Genomic DNA, 19585 nt, shown 5'->3' with positions numbered 1-19585 from the left:
GCAAAAGATACGACTGCAGAGAGTTTTAGAGTTTCTCACAAGACTCACTCAGTTTTGTGTTTTCACCGGCTCTGTTGTTGATTTCATCGATGAAGCCGTCAAGTCTGTCCTGTAAGTCTGAGGAAAAGGAAAGTATGTATTTAGATTATATTTTGCAGGTTCTATCTTGACTTTAAACAACACTAACCCTCTTCTCGATCGCTTGTGGCTCCATTGGTGGCTTTGTTCCGAAGGGTCCATAACTCATGTTGCAGTTCAAGGATCTTTAAAACTAAAGCAAAGCAACGTGCAGTCTTTAAGTTAGAAAATGAATCTTACTGCAACAATGTCTACCAATTTTTTGCTTTTTGTAAGCAACTCAGAATCTCATTGGTTCCCTTCTTTCCCTGTGCCACTCCAACAAGTCTCTACTTTACACTCTTTTGAACTAATGATTGATAAAACATAAACCCCCAAAACATCCAGCATATCAAGCAAAGCCTCTCACAACATTATTCTTTCACTCTGCTGTTAATTCATTTTCTTTAATCTTGGTTTTTGCAGGTTTACATGTGACCTGAGTTAGATTTAACCATAAAAGCCATGATATGTGACAGTCCAGGTCTCATCTGTATTCAGTTTGTGTTTGACTAGCTTGTGATTTAATAGCACGACAGCTGAAAGCACAAGGACCTAGCAGGGCGACTATTGGTGGATTTGTCTAAAACAAGGATCAGAAAGTCGTCGTGCATTTCAGCCGTTTATTAGCTGCTTCACATTAAATGATTATACTTTACAATCCTTAACTCTGCTGGCCACTAGAAAGGAAGCAGTTTAAGGTTCTTCCACACTAGTTTTCCCTTTAAAACTGGATGTTATGTCCCTTTTTAATATGCACTTTATGTACATAACTGTGAATGTCAGTTTGAGTTTAGCTTAAAAACAATGGTTAGCGTTCAAACAATAATTCTGGTTCACATAAAGTAAAGTCAAGAAACTCACTTGCTCCTGGGCTAGAAGTCAGACGTTCTATGTCTGCAATTCCTGAGCTCAGTTCTTCTTGTTTTCTCTCCAGTTGTTTCCGTAGCTCTGTTGGACAGAAATAGGGGTTATTAAGAGATGTTAAAAATATCAGAGAAATTCCCAGTTTTCCCAAGGAAAATGTAAAGATGTAATTTAATTGTCTCAAGCGCAAAACTGTTTAAAAATTGCTTTAAAAAAATCCACTTAATTAATAGAATAAAAACAAAGGTATGGTATATATCTGTGGCCTCTGTCCCTCACCGGAGGTCAAGTCTTTGTCTTCTGAGAGAGAGATCTGATCCTTCAAAGCCTTGAGTTCATCATGCAGGCTCATCAGCTTTACAACTGGAGCAGAAAGCAACAGAAACATCACTACACAGATTACAAATTCAACACAACGAGATTACAAGCCGAGCGAGAGACACCGCTGGACACTGCGTACGGCAACGTGACTCACTGAGAGCTGGTTGGAAGTCCTCGGTTCTCTTCAGTTCAGCAATCTTGCGGTCAAAGTCGATCTTCACCTCTAACAGAAACGAGACACATGCTTTAAAATCAAGCAGGAATAATCAGAGGTTGTAGCTGAAAGCCATTTTAAAAACTTACGCTCATATCTTTTCACAAATTTGGAATCTAATTCAGTCTTCAGTCGCAGTTTCCTCTGCAGCTCTTTTGTATAAAAGGATAAAATCAGGTACTTGAAGCTCTTATCAGACAGTTTTCAAAATTTCTAAAAAAACAAAACAAAAAACAAACTACACACCGAGCACTCACCTCTTATTTTGGCCTGAGCTTCGATGTATTTTTTTTCTGTAACTCCACGCACAGCTGCAGATTTAAAGTATCATAATGTAAGATCGCAATCTTAATGTCAAGGATTAAGAAAGTATTCTCTGCTCAGAAAACAAATGATGTTAAATGTTTTTCTGAATTTAACACTAAAGTTAGTGCAGGTGGACTTACTGGTGGGCTGGCCTGTCAGGTGCTGCTTTTTCATTTCTTCTATTAGGCTGATGACTTGCACGACTGTTCAAAGACAAAGAAAACACCATTGTCTTGAGTGTTGGGCCTTAGCAGCACATTTATACGTGGTGAGGTTGGTGAGGTGATCATTCCGCCTCTCCTTTATACTTACTCTGCTGTGCCTTAACATACTCCACTGCTTCCAGTTGCCTCTGTAAAACGTCATGCCTTTGCTTCTCTCTGTCCAACAAAACGCGGAACCCTAGGATGAATAAACAGCTATTAATGTTTCTACTGCAATTAGCAGATCATAATTTGGTAGTTCCAAATAAGACAAGTACATATGTGACTTGACTTCGTAGTGTAAAGTTTCAAAGATTTGTGCTGCCATTTACCTTGAATTTGGGAATCAGTGATGTTTTTGGCGTTTCTCATCAGCTGTTCAAAATGTAGCACCTCGGCCTGCACTCTCACAATTTGCAAGGCTGTCGAAAGAATCAAGAGGGTGTCGAGTTGATGGCGCAATAACTACACAAAGGACGTGCTCGACGCTGAATGTTCACTTACTTAGTTCCCTGTTGTTCTCGTCATCGTTCAGCTGTATAATCAGCTTTCTGAGGAGATCAATCTTTTGCATCCATTGCTTCCTGGCATCTGAATTTAAAAAAATTAAATAAATAAAGTAAAAAAAAGAATAAACGTGTGCTGCTCCACAAAGGAGAGACGGGATCTACAACTCACCAGCGGCGAAGGTTTTGGATTTCTCAATAGCATCGATGATCATCCTCTTCAACTCTGCAATCTTCGTGCGCACATAAATCAGCTCCAGCACTGGACAGCCAGCAGAGAACGAAGTGTTGGGAAATGTTGAAAGACAAGCCTTTAACGTTATTACTCACACAAGAAATGCAGGCCTGTTTAGAAAGATTCACTTACAATTAGCAGAGTAGCCACCTCCTTTTTCTTGCAGCAGAACGATCTTCCTGTTGAGCTGTTCTTTCACTGAGCAGCAGAAGAAAATGGTCAGGATACAGAAATATAATAACATAATAAAATGAAAGAAGATGACCTTTTCTCCCAGTTTAGCATTATATTAATCTGAAATCTAAATAATTATTAAATATTTCATAACACCTATTGTAAATTCCTTAAGATTCTTTTTTTTTTACGGAATATGCAGCCATGCATTAGATCAATTTCAGCAACCATCACTTCTTTGCTCCATTTTGTCCTGAGCAACCAAAAAGTTACCAAAAAACTAAATGGATTTCATATAACAGGGTGTTATGCAACCTTCACGCAGAAACCGACTGTGACCAAGAAAGAAGGAAGTGGGAGACCACAGTGCACAGCTATGCATATTTAGGAGTTAAAATGGTACCACAGGAAAAAAGCCACACTTGAGCTGTGGCTTCAAAAATGAACCAACTCCCAGAGATTGCCACATTGATGACACTTCTGCTGCATCTTTTTTTCCAAAGAGGTAGCCATCAGCTCCAGATCAATATGTTTGAATTACTACAGATACCAGACACAACCCTTTATCTCAACTTGGAGCTAGTACTAGAAATACTCTACGTTGTAACCCCATAATGCGAGGTTTATATCCTCTCCTGGATCTTTTGCGTGGGGGTAAATGTATTAGCCACTAACCACAGTGCCACTCGCTACAGTAGCTACATTACAGCATTAAAAAGCATAGTTTCAGGTGCTGCTTTAGTTTAGTGTAGTTGACTGGGTGACCACTTGCTACAAGGCCAAATAAAGTTGCTCACCTTCAACTCTGTACCCAAGGCCTCTTGTTGTCTAACAAATGTTAGCCTGAACCTTCCTGCTGTTATACTGCAATGGGCCTAGCTTCACTCATGTTTTTTTTTAAATTCTTTGTGTTTATACACTACTTTGCATTTAATGACGAGTTATTATTAATCTATGGACCCATCTCCAACCAGTCACGGCAGACGGCTGCCCCTTCCTGAGCCTGGTTCTATTAAAAGGGAGTTTTTTCTTCCCACTATCGCCAAGTGCTTGCTCATAAGGGGTTATTTGATTGTTGGGGTTTTCTCGCTATTATTGTACTGGAATATGCTCTTTGTTATTTACAACATGTCTGATGTTATATGAAGACAAACACTTTTTCATGAATAACTGACATTTAAAGGGTAAGAACTTTTACGTTTTAATTGCAATTTATTTAGACAAAATACTAAGCTGTTGTTAGCAGCACTAATAGAGAATGTGAAATGAAGTTTAAAAAATTAGCCACCAAGGAATGGTATAGTTACTGAACAATGTGTCAATTTTTCTGCCTGAACTGTGGACAAGCAATTTTCACATAATAAGCAAAAGTTTTTTTAGTTAAATCAAAGAGCCCGCAGTTTACCCAGAGTCATGCCAATTGAACTCCCAGAGTTTGGTTTTCCCCCTCTTGTTTCTGCCTCTTGTAAATCCCAGAGCTGATTCTGCAGGGAGATTATCTGAAGTACTAAAAGAAGAGGAAAAAAAAAAAAGAAAGCAATGAGCCATTTCCTTCTGCTTATATATGCATTCGCACAACACCAGCGCCTTCGATTGACCTTCCGTTCCTCAAATGTGGTTCAAAAATACACTTACTGAGAGTTGCATTTGAAAGGCTTTCTTCAGCTTCCTGTATCTGATCTTTGAGTTCAGCCGTCGTCTTGTCCAGCTCTTTCTGCAGCTCTGCAGGAAACCAGTTTAGAAATGAAACATCTTCATTCAGTTTCTGTGGCTCCAACCAGAAGAATAGCGCTCAAGTGGAGGCAAATTCAAACATTTCTCAGTACTGCAAGATAAGCACATCATGCTAACGATAAAATAGCTCACCTGCGATTTCGTCTGCAGTTCTGTTAGAATTAGTAGCAAGCTTGGTCTTCTCCTGCAAAGTGCTCACCTCCCCGGTGAGTGTCATTATTTTAAAAACTGAAAGAAAGAAAACACTTTTACATAAAAGCTGAACTGTGCAGCGTCATATGATTAAAATTTAATTAATTATGATTAAATCGTGACCTGTGCGAGAGATTTTACTGTATTTCCAAAAAACTTACGGAGAAGTGTGTCACCATCAAGCTTCTCCAGCACCTGCTTCATTTTGAGCTGCAGATTGGGTTGGTACGCTGTCAGGAAATCACACATGCATTTTAACTTTTGCTGATATAAATTGTTTCCAACTGTTACATATGTGCAAGGAAAGGCTTACTGCCAGATGTAGACGATGCTGTTGACATGCATGCAGCAAGTTCCACTTTCAGCTGTATGACCTCTGTCCTCAGCCCAAAGGCCTCGTCACCTGTAAGAAAGTGTACAGGTTGCAACAAACCAAAGCAAAAGTAGGCCTACTTAAACTCTTCGCTGGATGTATGCTCACCGAGTTGGTTGTAACGGTGATTCGCCTGCTGAAGTTTCCTTTGTAACACCTCCAAAGTTTCTTTCACACCTGATAAGGAAATGTTAGGGTGACACGAATGAGGACCCACACACACAGCTTTCACCTTAATTGTTCGGTACTTTTCACCAACACTGTCCCAGCTTTGCAGCTGCCACCCACACACAACACCCCACCATCTTTTATAGGGGAGACATGATCAGATGATGGAGCTCAGGTGTGTGTCAGCCTCCCCTGACACCGTAACCTGAACCCACTGCTCCACCCCTCCCCTGCAGCTGAGCCACAAACCCCACCCTGCCACTGTTAGCAATGCCACATATTAAAGCAGCAAGATAAACAGTCTCACTGCTCACCCACTGTTTGAAACTAAGTATTTCAGCTCCTCCCCTCCTGTCTCTTTAAGACTAATTTCTTCTGACTGGCTGCGCTTTGCAAACAGAAGATTTGAACAGAAGGTAAGTAGCGCATGTCTGCTCACAGCCAGAGCTCCACCTGAGAAGGCCAAATGTGGGCAACTGGCTAAAACAGAGGGCTTAGAGCAGTCTGAAGTTTTTGGCTCATTTGAAATAACTTCTCTATAAGCTGACCTCTTTTTTTTTTTCTTACTTTGACCATGTTTAATGTATTAAATATGTATGTATTGATTGATTGAATCAAACACAAATTTTTTATGTAAATTTAAGAAGTTCATCCAATATCCTTAAAAGTTGCAGAGGTAATATAACAACAACAACAACAATAATAATAATAATAATAATAATAATAATAAGCAGACATCTGCCAAGGCAGCTCACTTTCTGTGCAGTATTTACTCTTAAGGGAAATTGTATTGTATTTTATATATATTTAATTTCTTTGTACTTTTTAAATGTACTTTAAGAAGTTAGTAGCGCAGTAAAAACAAGAGCAACGTGCAGCCTTTTGTTATTCGCCCTGCTGAAACCCATTTTAATATACTCGACATGATTCTGTTTATAATTAGTTTTACACAATTATATATTATATATAGTTACTTATAATTATTTTTTTATGTGGCTATAGCATGTGTGCAACATTAATTTCAGTAAAATTTGTTTAAATATTTAGTAAATAAATATCAAGTGGAAAAGAGCTTTTGCACACGAGTTGATTTTGTTTTCAAAAAAGTATTCGGGAACATTGTACTTGTATTCAAATGGTTATAACCTGTTAAAAATCCCCATACTGGGGTGGCTGTAGCTCAGGTGGCAGAGCAGGTCAGCCACTAACCAGAAGGTCGGTGGTTGCATGCCAAATATCCTTGGGCAAGATACTAACCCCGTGTTTGCCTACTGGTGGTGGTCAGAGGGCCCCGTGGCGCCAGTGTCCGGCAGCCTCGCCTCTGTCAGTGCGCCCCAGGGCAGCTGTGGCTACAATGTAGCTTGCCGTCACCAGTGCGTGAATGTGTGTGTGAATGACTGAATGTAGTGTGAAGCGCTTTGGGGTCCTTAGGGACTGAGTAAAGCGCTATACAAATGCAGGCCATTTACCATACTGTATATCATTTCCTACACGCCTATAGAAAGTAGTAAGAAACCTAGTTTTAAAGAGCTCTATATAGGAATATTATCAAGTCAATCTATTGACCTTAAAGTTGGGGTTAGAGGTCAAATGTGACAGGAGGTAAACATTTAAATGTAAGATTTTAGATTTAGTTTTTCAAATCTTTATTTATCTGACTAATAATGTAGAGACAACACTAAGACACTCGCTCAGCTAAATACTGGCATCACATTTTGAATCTGTGCAATGCACGCTCAATAATCCAGTTATTAAATCCCAGAAACTTGGTTCTGTTCATGTGGATGCAGCATATTCAGTGGGAAACATTTTTTACATCACTTATCCGAGTGATTTGGACGTCGCTTGGATGAGTGAATAAAACATTCCAGATTAGCAGAAGCTAACATGTTCCCAAAAACTGGGAACATGTTTTTGGATTGTAGTGTATTGTTAAATAAAATAGATGTAAAAAAATAAAAAATAAAAATCACTTACCGGTGCAAGTTTTGATGACAATTGACTGTAATAAAACATTTGATCTTAGATCAGATGAAGATAATATAACAATTTTCTTATATCTATCGTAAGTAAGTAAGTAAGTAAAACTTTATTTATATAGCACCTTTCTAGATAAAAGATCACAAAGTGCTTCACACAAGGATAACAAAGCATAAAACAAAACAGACGACAGTTAACAAACAGCAATTCTAAAAAGATGTGTTTTTAGTTGTTTTTTGAAAGAAGCTACTGAGCACAGAGATCTTATGCTCAGTGGGAGATACAGATACAGATATACTAAAACTTTTATTGATCACAATATTTATAGAGATAAATCACATGATGTAATAACTATTTAATAATTACTACTTACCGTCACATTTACAGGGCTGTTTTTAAAGTCAGTGGATAGCTAAGGTAAATGCACAAGAAGAAATGTATCATTAGTAGTAGCAGCCAAACTTCTGCTCATCTCTAAACATTTGCTAAGTCACATTTTCTGGGACTTACAAGGATCCTGGAAAGGATTGCGTCCAAGTCGGGATTCCCAGTTCTGACCAACCTGTTGTGGCCTGAAATAAACGAGAAAACATAAATATTTACTTTTTTGTTGTTGTTACAGGTATTTGTTTAATTCAACCCCTATTAACTGACAATAAAAAGGACGATATTATTTCCCCCTACCAGCTCTGGGATCAGAAGTGCAGAGTACACAGGTGAAGAGGAGCGGAATCCAAATGAATTGAGAACCACCAGCCATGGTTTTTCCTTCCAAAACCTTCCTCTGCTGTCAGCAGCAGTCAGCGGGCCTTTTATAAGACTCTGACTGATCAATGTCCAGGGGTAGTGATGACTTCCCAGAAGAGGCGGAATAAATAAATGACTTAATTTGCTGGAAATGGCAAAAGTTAAACACAGCCAACTGTGCACACAAATAATAACAAATAAGCAACCGTGTCTTTAAATTGCCAAAAAGGAGAGACCTTATTGAGTGATTTATTTTGACATTTTTATTTGTCTCAAACAAACATTGCACTAAAGCTCAAATAAAAATCAATCACGTTCAAAGTACCAGTACGAGAACTTTTAATCACATACAATGCCTCAAAGTCTGTGAATTGCTTTGGATTTTTCTCAATTTCCACTCTTAGCTTACAACCCCCCCTCCCGAAGATAAAAGATAAACTTATTAAACCTAAATAGTTAAACATACAAACGTCATCATCTTTGTTTGAGGAAATGAGTAATGCATATGTGCAAGTAAAGAAAATAGAGGAACCTTTGCTTTATTTTTGCATTTGCAAACATAATTAAAATGATATTTTTTTTCTTTTTTTCCACCCTGTCTTGTCAGGGAGCTTTTGCAATCAGACACATTTTGCTTTTCCGAGATTAGCGCTGCAAACGCTCTATAGGCTCCTCTCATTCATGTGTTTCTGCAATTACACATTTAAGTGTAACTCTGGGCTCGGTTTCCTCATATGAACTGGTCGCTTTCAGATCCTTCCCCAACATTTGAATTGGAAGTTCAGGACGTTGACTTGGCCTTTCAAAAAAAAAAAAAAAAAAACAAGATTCTGTGTAATGGATTTTACGCATTTGTTTCTAAAGCAGAAACGCCTGTAGGTTCAGTTGGAGCTACTTTTATGACCACCAACACGGTGAAGGTGCAGGGTGAAGCACTGAGGTGTGTCTCTGGTCTATGCTGAAATGACAGATGATGTGATTTTTTAAAATTACATTTGTGGTGGAATGCAGGATTTATTGTTCCATCAATAACAGTAAGACATCCGGCCTAACCTGGCACCGTAATGCTGGAATGAAATGCTTTCCTTTCTCTCAACTCATTTGAAGTTAAAAGTCAGATTTTGCTCTCATCCCTCCACAAGACATTGTTCTAACAGTCTTCTGGCTTGATCTTTATTGAACTGCACAGGCAGATGACCTCTTGGAGAAACTGACTCTGTTCCTGCATACTTTGGTGGGATTCTTCATATGAACTATGCATCAGGTTCATCACCAACATTTCATGGATCAAGGTGAACCAAATGACTGGGTCAATCCAAAACATTAACCTGACTGTGACTATTTGACCTTTCCTTGGTAGAAAAACAACATGTGTTATGTAAGGTGCAAGACTCGCTTCCTCTTATATTGAGATACAAAATGTGCTGACATTTTTGTTATGAAAATGTTGCTATATTTCCAAATGGCCTGACGTTGGTAATGAATGTTTGTGACCTCCTGAACTGCAACACTCCTTACAGTTTGAGTGAACGTTCTTGGTCAACCACTTACCCCCCCAAAAATCCTGGGTATTAGTTGACTCCCTAGGAGTGGTTGACTCCCTAGTCTTTCTTGGGAAGTGGTTGACAAGGAAGTTTGAAAAAACTTCCTCTATTATCTATGCAACCTGACTGTATATTGGTGTAGTCCAAATGTGTTAACCTTGTGACCTTTTCCAGCCTGATGAGAATCAAAAATGCTAAAGTGTGAAGTTTTCAGGAGTCTTGTGTTTTTGTGCCATAATGCACTTCTGACCAAAACGTGCTGTGAAGATTAAACCCAGATAAATCTGCTCATCCCAGAGTTTAACATACTTCCCTCCCTCAAAGGTAAAATTCCTAAATTTTAAAAAATGACCACAGAAGAGTCAGCATACTTCACTTTCCTCTGGATTGGGTAAGTCTTAAGTGACCCAAGTCCTACGAGATGCTTCTATAACCCTTTATGGCAGCGGTCCCCAACCTTTTTTGCGCCACGGACCAATTTAATGTCAGACGATATTTTCACAGACCGGCCTTTAAGGTGTCGCGGATAAATACAAAAAAATAAAATGATACGACCAAGACAAAAACTGTGTATTTTGTAAATATAATAATAAACGCAAATTCATTGTGTAATTGTGTAACTTTATTGGCAGCGTACTTCTTAAATGTCCCTTAATGCTCTCTGGTCACTATGGTAACGCATAAATATTTCTTTCAAAATAAGACACACAACTAAAACACAGGAAAAGACCCAGGGAAACCGAGTTAATGATAAGAACCCTTAAAACCGCTAAACTTCACACCCGAGCTTCAACTCTCGCGGCCCGGTACCAAACGACACACGGACCGGCACCGGCCCGTGGCCCGGGGGTTGGGGACCGCTGCTTTATGGTGAAGATCAGCAACTCAGAAATAACCTTTGTTCATGCCATGATTCACTTTCACAAACATGCATCGTGTAGATCAGACACTGAGAAATCTTCTTTAAATAAAAACAAGACACTCACTCTCACATCTGTCATCGCTGAAAGCACTAGACTGGGAGTTCGTCTTCATATTAACATGTTTAATTTAATTTAATACAAAGAAAACAGAAAACCCCAACAATCATATGAGGTGAGGGGTGGAAGACAGAACAAGATGCACTATGGAAAAGAGTCCGGGATTAATAATGACTAATAATTAAATGCAGATTGGTGTGTAAAAACATAGAAAGTAGAAAAAGGTGAGTGAAGAACAAACAGTGCAATGTGGGAATCTCCCAGCAGCCTAGGCCTATCGCAGTGTAACTAAGGGAGAATTCAGGGTCACCTGATCCAGTCCTTTATCAAAAAGGAAAGTTTTATGGCTAAATTTAAAAGTAGAGAGGATGCCTCTCTCCCAAATCCAAAGTGAGAGCTGGATCCACATAAGAGAGGCCTGGAAGCTGAACAACTAATCCCAAAGGTTCACCTTCTAAGGTCAGTAGATCCAACTGACCACTCTGAGGATCCAAAAGCAGAAGCATGAAAACTTACAGCATTGAACTGAAAACAAGCTGTTTATTTAGGCGAGCAACACAAAAGGGGAAACCTAAAACTTGGAGACTCACTAAAATGATCTAAAGAACAAGGGGAGACAGCAACTATATATACAGACAACGAGACAAGGGAAGCAAACACTAAAAGCAAATCAAAGGGAAGGCTAACTCTTTTAGAAATAAAGCAGAAGGTGCAACAACTAAATAATGGATGAACTTAATACAGGAGACTTGGCACAAGGGAACAGAAAGAACACTGAGGGAAGAATTAAACTCAAACATCATACCAAATGTGGCAGGTTTGCAGTTTATTAGGATTAATTTCTGCAATGTAGACATCTATCAGGATTTTCTCCTAAATGCACACGTAGAATGAGGAATGGAAGACAATAGAAGCTTGCGACATTTGCCCTGAGGCACTATCAAAGCACGGCCCACTGATGAGAATAGTTTGGCTGATTAAATACAACTTCCAGTCTGAGTTTGGTTATCTCTTCTGCTCAGCTTTCGTAATAATGCCAGTAATCAAGAATCACTGGGTTCATGCCCCACTACCAAGTGACAAAAAGAGCAAAGGTCAACAAACTGTAGACGTAACTTGTGACCATGTCGACCATTGGCAACGCTGCAAACAGTTTGATAAAAGTAACCCAGTTCAACATGAGAAAATATTCCATAATACTACAAAGTGTAAAGTGTTATTGATAGTGTTTGTGACGATGTTGCTCTTTTTACTACAAACTATTAACTGAAAATAACTGGTTCTTGGTGAAGATATGCTGGGAACTGACAGGTTCTGACAATGATTTACTAGATCTGTTTTAACCAAGGTCATTTTAGGTGAACTGACAACACTTAGCAAACATTCAGAAACTAAGTGCAAACAGTGTCATCTAGTCCAAAAAACAACTTTGAAATTAAAAACCAATCCAGAGAGATCTTTTTACAGTTTAGCTACTGTAAATGTATTTGGTGATGCAGAAATGAGAACGTATACGAACTCTGAAAGCTTGTGAGTTTATACGTACACTGGAATCAACACCAAGGAAAGTTTAAGTAAAAGACATAAAGAAAGCTGAAAAATGCTGGCTCATGAAAAGAGCAGCAACTACAGAGATGATTACCATGATTTGATAACAAATTAATATCATCTCAATGAGGCTGACAATCAATTGTACACAGACACCAATATTTCTCCTTTTAAAAGGACAAACAATTTCGATAGCAAAAGTCCTTTAATGACACAGTTTTGATTAATGAGCACTCGTTTCTATTTGAATATATTTGTGCTAACAATACCGCTGTTCAGAATGTCTTTTAGCTTTGTCAACTCAGAAATTGGATGGTGTAAGTTTTAGGAGACGAGGGCGCCATGGTGTGGTGTTGTGCGGTAAGAAGAACATTCACCCTGTCTGATCTATCACCAAGTAAACTGTCACCAACTAAACCAGAAATCTACAAATCTATTATTTGACCACAATGGCGCTAGAGTGAGCTGCAGCGTGGCCTTTTTATGTTTCAGATATGCAGTTTTAAGTGTTACCTTAGTTATTTAATTCATTAATTCATTTTAATTTTCTTTACTTATGCTTTTAGCATGTACAGCACTTTGTGAACTCTGGTTTTATGTTAAAGTGCTTTATAAATAAAGGTGGTATGGTATGGTATGGTATGGTATGGTATGGTATGGTATGGTATGGTGTTTACAGCTACCAGCAGCATTTCCTGCAGAAAACTCCTTTCCTTGCAATGTGTCTTGGAGCTAACTTTTGTGAACTTCCATCATAGCATGGAAGGTAAAGGCAAACTTCCATTGTCGATGACTTAACAGCAAACATGCAAATTGAATTATCAAGAGAAAACAAAATGAAACATTAGTATGAATCATTCTAGCTCTTGTGGGTCTAACCACTGAGGGACTTCTCCAGCACACTGATCTAGAGTGGTAAACCAGATAAACCAAAGAAACCACTAGTGAACTGTCTCTGTGTGAGGTTGAAGATAACATAATCTGTGTCTTAGTCAACACGTTCAAAATTAACAAAATAAATCAAAGTATGGATCAAAGTACGGATTACTTTGATTACTTACAGGATTATTGTAAGTATCTGAAAATGAATGGAATGGAATCTGCAGCAGTACAGCACGGCAGAGATAAACGGATATGAACATTCACACCAAAGTAAAAGAAATCTGCAAAACTGCATCTGTGAAAGAGACAAACATCATTTGAGGTTATTGCTTCCATCGATGTGGTTCACTGATACGGGCGCTTCCCAGAGAAGCGACCAGAGGCCAAAATGGGTGACTGTTACATTTACAAGAGCCTAACTTGTAATTTGAACAAAAGAATTTCATGTTTCTATCATGAACAGAATTAAATCGTGAAGGATCTGCATAAAATTCAACAACTTAATTTATTCTTTCTTTATTCCATCTCCTATGTGGGTATGAGTTTCTGTGAGTTTGACTCTATTTATGTGTTTTGTTGTATGTATATCGTCATAAGTGTTTTGTGAGTGTTGTTGCTCATCACAACAATCAGATAGGCTCATGGAGTTTTTAAAAATTGCAGACCTAATATTGCACTCTCCTTGGCATATCAAAACACTAATATGACAAATATTTTACGTACTGTCCCGTCATATGTACTAAATATACTAAAGTAGTGCGCGGTGAGCGTATTCTGGGGAACCTGGACGATGCTATTCGAACGAAGGCGGAAGTTAGTACCAGTGAATCCTCTTGCATTCGTTTTTTCGTCTGTCATCTTCTCGCGATATTACAGTAGACTGACTCTGGTTATTGCAGAGTTGAGTCTCTACGGCAACATAAAAAAGCAGTGCCGACGAGCTGCGGTACTATCGCTCATACATTTCCTTGTCCTGTTGTTATTGAGACCTGACAAACCAGATCCTGCGCGTGCTGTGTTGGACGGTATCATTTTGTACAGGTGAGCGGCTTCGGTTTATTTATTATTATTATTATTATTATTAACTATGTGCCCTGCTAAATAACTGCACAGGACTGACACTCATTATGATTTGAGATAGCGTGACAGCGAGCGCGTTACATATAATGTTAATGCACGTCAGTTAGAAGCGCTTTGACATCGTGTTGAACTTTCCTCTGGTAAAATCAACATCAGCTTCGTTGTTAGATTTTTATTGTGCTATCAGGGTAAAGTTCATGTAATCCTTGTGTAAATAGTCTTTTAACTTATTGCAGATATATCAGAGTGATTATCTATTATGATCATCAGTGTTGGTTGTAAACTTCTTATGCAAAATGCTGTGTAACACTGACTGGACCTAAAACACTCATGTAAGGAATGATGTCACTGCTCTTACTTCCAGATAAACTCTGGACAATGGTTCTATTATGCAATCATGTTGCAACGCCTTTTAAAGTTCCAGCTGACTTTTGATCACATGTAACCCTTCATGTTGGGTATTTTGCTCACATGGTGTAATGGATCTCACTGCTGATTGTATATGGTGTTATTACTGCTCCTCCAGACACTGAAGATGTCCCTGTCTGGCTGGGTATGCGTAGTAACTGGTGCCTCCCGGGGCATTGGCAGAGGAATAGCTCTACAGCTGTCTGAAGCAGGAGCCACAGTCTACATCACAGGACGCCAGGAGAAGACTCTGAAGCAAACTGCTGCACAGGTGGGCTTTTAACACTTGGAGTCTTCTAATAATTAGACAGGGAGGCATTTTTAAATGCAGCTTATTGTATCGTGGCTTTCATTTGTGATTAGTGGAGTAAGTTCTGAAGTAAAGCAGATCCTCCCCTTATGTCCCATATCAGTGTTGCAGCTAAAGTGTTGGCTCGTTCTGCTATGTTATTATTTTTTCACTGTTGACACAGGTGACGGAAAGGGGTGGGAACTGTGTACCAGTTATCTGCGATTCCTCAAAGGAGACCGACATTCAAGGACTGTTTGAGCGAATTAGACAGGAACATAACGGCAGACTGGATATACTGGTTAATAATGCCTATTCTGGAGTACAGGTTGGATCACTAATGCTTTATCATTTCCTGGTAGAATTATTTCAGAAGCACCTAATATGGAGTAAATCTGCGTGAATGAAATGACATATGTGCTTTACTTTAACAAAACACGTGGTATTGTTTCAGGATATCTTTGAGAACATGGGTAAGAAGTTCTGGGAAACTGAGCCTTCTATTTGGGATTCCATCAACAACGCAGGCCTCAGGTACTGTGTGCTTGGGTGTTTAATCATGAGATAACTCACTCATTGTGAGCAAACGGCATCCTATCATGTAACAACTGGCCAATACACAGATGCTAGAAAAAAAAGTTATATATTAATATTATTAATAATATTTGCAGGTCATTAAATGAAATAAGTATTTGATCCTCAAACAAAACTTGAGTACTTGGTGGAGATATCCTCGTTGGCATGCACAGCAGTAGGATGTTTCTTGTAGGCAAACACCAGGTATACATGCATCTCAGGAGGGATTGTGGCCCACTTCTCTTTACACAAATGACTTCTGTTTGGCAACTCAGAGCTTCAGCTTAGAGATCTGGCGACTAGCTAAGCCACTACATGACCTTAATGAGCTTCTTATTTAGCCGCTCCTTTGTTGGCTTGGTGGTATTTGGATCATTGTCATGCTGGAAGACCCTTCATGACCCATCTCCAGTGTTCTGTCTGAGGGAAGGAGGTTCTCATTCAGGATTTTAAAGTCCACGGTCGTGTCCATTGGCCCCTCATTGCAGTGAAATTGTGTTGCATGTTTAGCAGAACAACAGCCTCAAAACATAATGTTTCCACCTCTGTGTTTTTGACCATTGGTCACCATCTCTTTGGGTCATATTCCTTATATTTCTTCCTCCAAACACAACGAGACCTTAAGTTTTGGTTTCATCTGACTACAGTACTTCCTCCAAGCTTTATTAGACTCATTAAGGGCCTGTTCATGTGCATTCTTGAGAAGGGCAGATTTCAATTCATTACAGCATAGTGTGTTACCATTGGTGTTCTTGGTGTCTTTTGAGATGATCCACTACATGATCCACTACCATACTGTTCAACTCTTTGGAAGTGAGCAAACTTACAAATTCAGCAGGAGATCACATGATGCACACAATCCAACCTAGAAATGTTTTGAAATAAAGTAAATGGTAGAAATATTATATGACTTACTTAAGTTTTTCGACATCTGGCAGGGGGCACTATTTTTTCTCAGTTTACGCAGCCCGGTTGATGGTGGCTCAAGGTCGGGGTTTGATAGTGACCATTTCTTCTTTTGGAGGGATGCGGTACCTCTTCAATGTGCCATATGGTGTTGGTAAAGCTGCTGTAAGTTGTCTTCTTGATCAAGTATAACATGTGTTACTGATATTACTTTCTGATTGTTTTAAAGGCCTTTATTTTTTGTGGTTTGTTCCCAGTGCGACAGACTGGCATCAGACATGGCTATCGAGCTACGCCGCAGAGGTGTAGCTTCTGTCAGCCTGTGGCCAGGAGCGGTAAAAACAGAACTGGTGTCTCAGTTGATACTGGCGAAAGAGTCACCGTCTAAGGTAGATTCCCTGTAATGAAAACTCCTTTTTCTGGTTGCTGCTTCAATTGTAAGCTAAACTTGTGTTTTTTGCTTTTTTTTCTCCCCAACAGTTTAAAAACGTTTTTGCTGATGGAGAAACCACAGAACTGAGCGGGAAGTGCATTGTTAACATGGCAAAAGGTACAACTTCAGAAATTGGTGCTCACCTCACAGTGAGACTGTTAAATAGACACCAACACCCCCCTGATGGACATTAAAATGTCTTTCTGGGAGTTATTGTTTCTAAGAAACAGATACCTTAAATGCTGAGGAATTCTCAAGAGTATTTTGAAAATGCTTTTTTAAGTGCACGCAAAGAAACCATATTTTGATTTCCTTTTTGGCCGACAGATAAAAATCTGATGTCACTGACTGGGAAAATACTCATGACTTCTGATCTGGCAAGACGCTATGGAATAAAAGATGTCGATGGTAAATTTGTGATTTCTTTTTTAAGATTTGAATATCTTAAACTTCACTACTTGGCGCTTAACAAATCTATTACGCAAGCTTTATGTCCCAGTTGCTCTAACATATCAGTACTGGTAATAAGCAAAATAATTTTGAATGTATGGTCAATCCACCAGTGTGCACAAGCTCTTTAATCGAAATTATATTTGTAATGCTAAAATATAATTATTGTTGTTGTCCATTAACTTTCAAGTGTACTGTTTTACAAAAATCAGAAAAAAATGTAAAGCACATTATTATTTTTTGATTAACAGGCCAAATTACAGTTATTTACTAACATCCTTAAACGGGAAAATTAGTTTTAGTGGTTGAATGTTATGCTTGATTCATTTCTCAGAGAAACCCAGTGTAGCGGCTCAAATTTGGGAATAAACACGTGAATTATTTTGTTATTTTCTTAATAGATACCATAATTTATTTGTTTTAAGCAAGTTTTAGACAGACTTTTAAATATTGGTGGTCTAATAAAGTTTATTAAGAACCGTACTCTGAACTTATTGTCTGCTTACCCACAGGGCGAAGTGTAGCTGATTACACTTCGATTAAATACCTCCTGTCCCAGGTCCCGTACCTGTCCTGGCTGTCGGTTGCCGTGCCCTCATTTGTACGTGTGCCACGCTTCGTGATGACCCTGGCATTCAGCCGGTTCTAAAGATTTCCTACATAAACTCTCTAATGGCAGTGTTGTCTACAGTCGCCATTTTGTTTACTAACAGTTGAAGGGTGACGAAAGACTTAAGATGAGCACTTTTTTTTAAAGGAATGTTTATCATTTTACATATGTGCACACACACAAACACACACCCCTGTGTAAGTACTTAATGACTGTGATTCTGTGGTGGTGGAGGTAAATGAAGTAAACACAAAGGATGTCCCTGTATAATTTTCCTCAGATGAAGACACAATGTGAAAACCTGAATGTCTTATTATAACTACATATTATGGTTTTCTTATATATTACGAAGCTACGAATGATATTTCAGAAACACAAGTGTATTTTGCACTTATTTTTGCATTTTATAAAAACTGTATTACGTATTCTGGACACACAGTACTGCTAATACTGCACCTGGCTGGCTAAATAACAACCAGTTAAATAAATGAGTGCTAACCTGTTGCTGTTTATTTGTTTTGTTTTGTTTTTTCAAAATATCAAAATTGAAAAAAATCTAAATTGAAGATTTTTTATTTGCAGACATTTAAAAGAATGAAGGCTTAAGTTATCTTGGCTTTACTTGTCCGATCTAGCAGTTATGCCCATCTTTTATAATATTCATGCTTCCAGGTCTGACAAGTGAAGCCAATGTGGAAATGCCTTTCTTTCTAATAACCAAGAGGGGGCAACTGTTACATGTAGAAAAACAAGACCTCCTGTGATATTCTATGGTAATACAGCCATTATTTCCCTTGCTCTGTGCCTATGTCAACACTCTCATGGTCCCCAGTAGAATCACAGAGCAGGACAAGCTAGTTTTTAAAATGTGATTGACTCGTCATTAGCCAAAGAACAAACAATCTCCCTAAATTTCACAGTCAGATCCATCCTGTGCTCATGATGCCTAGAAATGCACAGCTTGAGATTTCACAGCAGGACTTCCCTAAGCAAGGACTGATACCACAGAGCTGTGTACTTCCAACTTGTCTGCAGTTGCAAGTATTACAAAGATGGTTTTGAGAATGTTGAACAGTGTTTCTGTGAATTTCATCTGTGGACAGACTTTATTAACACAACAGTGTTACAAGGTGAAGTCACAAAACATGAGAGGTGTGAAACGTGACAGCTGTTCAGAGATAAGTGTAGACCATGAACTCAAGAACTTCAAACACGTGTACATCAGTAAGATAAACCCTTACTTCTGTTGTTAGTTTGCGAGTTCACACAGAGCCACTTTAAAAATATATATACCGAAATCAAGTCTGTGCAATGCAAGTTGTTGTGTTTACTAAATATTAAATATTCAGTGAACTGTTCTACTTCATTTCTCTGTGTTTCGTTAACTTGTAAACCCACAGATGGCCAAAGGTAAGGATCCTAAATAGTTTGTAAAACCAGGATCAAAGAGCCGGTTCCTAACGGGAGTTCCTGGAAGAGAAAACAAACAAAAAAAGATGCTGACGAGAAGTACTCCAAGTCAGGCGGGGAGAGTTGATGGATGACCAAATGATCAAATTTACCAACATGACTGTAGTCGGAAATCACATCAAATTTTTGTCGGCCGCTTAGGACAGCGGGAGGGCGGAGGGGAGCTCTGATGGGTGGTTGACGTGAAACTGTTTAGCCTACTGTTAGTGATATATTATACAGGCGCTTCCTCCCTCCAATCCAAGGCCTGCTTTTCATGGACTGGCACACCC

At 38.8% G+C, this 19585-nt stretch overlaps 2 protein-coding genes across 2 annotated transcripts in view; one reads left to right on the top strand and one right to left on the bottom strand.

Moving 5' to 3' along the window:
• LOC308412678 (uncharacterized protein) overlaps window positions 1–8152 on the bottom strand; it is a 28775-nt gene extending 20623 nt beyond the window's left edge. Inside the window, exons 1-23 of the mRNA XM_080907199.1 lie at window positions 8075–8152; window positions 7901–7962; window positions 7764–7802; window positions 7388–7412; window positions 5351–5419; window positions 5183–5272; window positions 5031–5099; window positions 4810–4905; window positions 4579–4665; window positions 4349–4450; window positions 2902–2967; window positions 2707–2796; window positions 2533–2619; window positions 2361–2450; window positions 2138–2227; window positions 1966–2028; window positions 1777–1830; window positions 1609–1671; window positions 1460–1528; window positions 1264–1347; window positions 982–1068; window positions 188–271; window positions 49–117 (exon numbers count right to left, since the gene is read on the bottom strand). Coding sequence (XP_080763325.1) covers window positions 49–117; window positions 188–271; window positions 982–1068; window positions 1264–1347; window positions 1460–1528; window positions 1609–1671; window positions 1777–1830; window positions 1966–2028; window positions 2138–2227; window positions 2361–2450; window positions 2533–2619; window positions 2707–2796; window positions 2902–2967; window positions 4349–4450; window positions 4579–4665; window positions 4810–4905; window positions 5031–5099; window positions 5183–5272; window positions 5351–5419; window positions 7388–7412; window positions 7764–7802; window positions 7901–7962; window positions 8075–8150 — 1711 coding nt within the window. The 5' untranslated portion in view covers window positions 8151–8152. The remainder of the gene's footprint in view (window positions 1–48; window positions 118–187; window positions 272–981; window positions 1069–1263; window positions 1348–1459; window positions 1529–1608; window positions 1672–1776; window positions 1831–1965; window positions 2029–2137; window positions 2228–2360; window positions 2451–2532; window positions 2620–2706; window positions 2797–2901; window positions 2968–4348; window positions 4451–4578; window positions 4666–4809; window positions 4906–5030; window positions 5100–5182; window positions 5273–5350; window positions 5420–7387; window positions 7413–7763; window positions 7803–7900; window positions 7963–8074) is intronic.
• Window positions 8153–13979: 5827 nt separating this feature from the next.
• dhrs1 (dehydrogenase/reductase (SDR family) member 1) lies at window positions 13980–18346 on the top strand. Its single transcript, XM_080907228.1, has 9 exons — window positions 13980–14132; window positions 14698–14850; window positions 15053–15196; window positions 15323–15402; window positions 16383–16515; window positions 16608–16739; window positions 16831–16900; window positions 17111–17191; window positions 17746–18346. The coding sequence occupies exons 2-9, from the start codon at window positions 14707–14709 to the stop codon at window positions 17880–17882; spliced, it is 921 nt and encodes a 306-aa protein (XP_080763354.1). The 5' UTR covers window positions 13980–14132; window positions 14698–14706; the 3' UTR covers window positions 17883–18346.
• The last annotated feature ends 1239 nt before the right edge of the window (window positions 18347–19585 follow it).

This window comes from Rhamphochromis sp. 'chilingali' (genome assembly GCF_963969265.1).
Source record: "Rhamphochromis sp. 'chilingali' genome assembly, chromosome: 16".
Lineage (NCBI taxonomy): Eukaryota > Metazoa > Chordata > Actinopteri > Cichliformes > Cichlidae > Rhamphochromis > Rhamphochromis sp. 'chilingali'.
The sequence above is the reverse complement of the archived record's forward strand: the minus strand, read 5'-3'. Positions and strand labels throughout refer to the sequence as shown.

What these genes read in the sequence shown, in the direction of transcription:
- dhrs1 (XM_080907228.1), top strand. Translation starts at nt 14,707, where the DNA reads ATGTCCCTGTCTGGCTGGGTATGCGTAGTAACTGGTGCCTCCCGGGGC. An exon ending in TGAAGCAAACTGCTGCACAG is followed by an intron (nt 14,851 to 15,052) that starts GTGGGCTTTTAA and finishes CTGTTGACACAG; the next exon opens with GTGACGGAAAGGGGTGGGAA. An exon ending in CATTGTTAACATGGCAAAAG is followed by an intron (nt 16,901 to 17,110) that starts GTACAACTTCAG and finishes TTTGGCCGACAG; the next exon opens with ATAAAAATCTGATGTCACTG.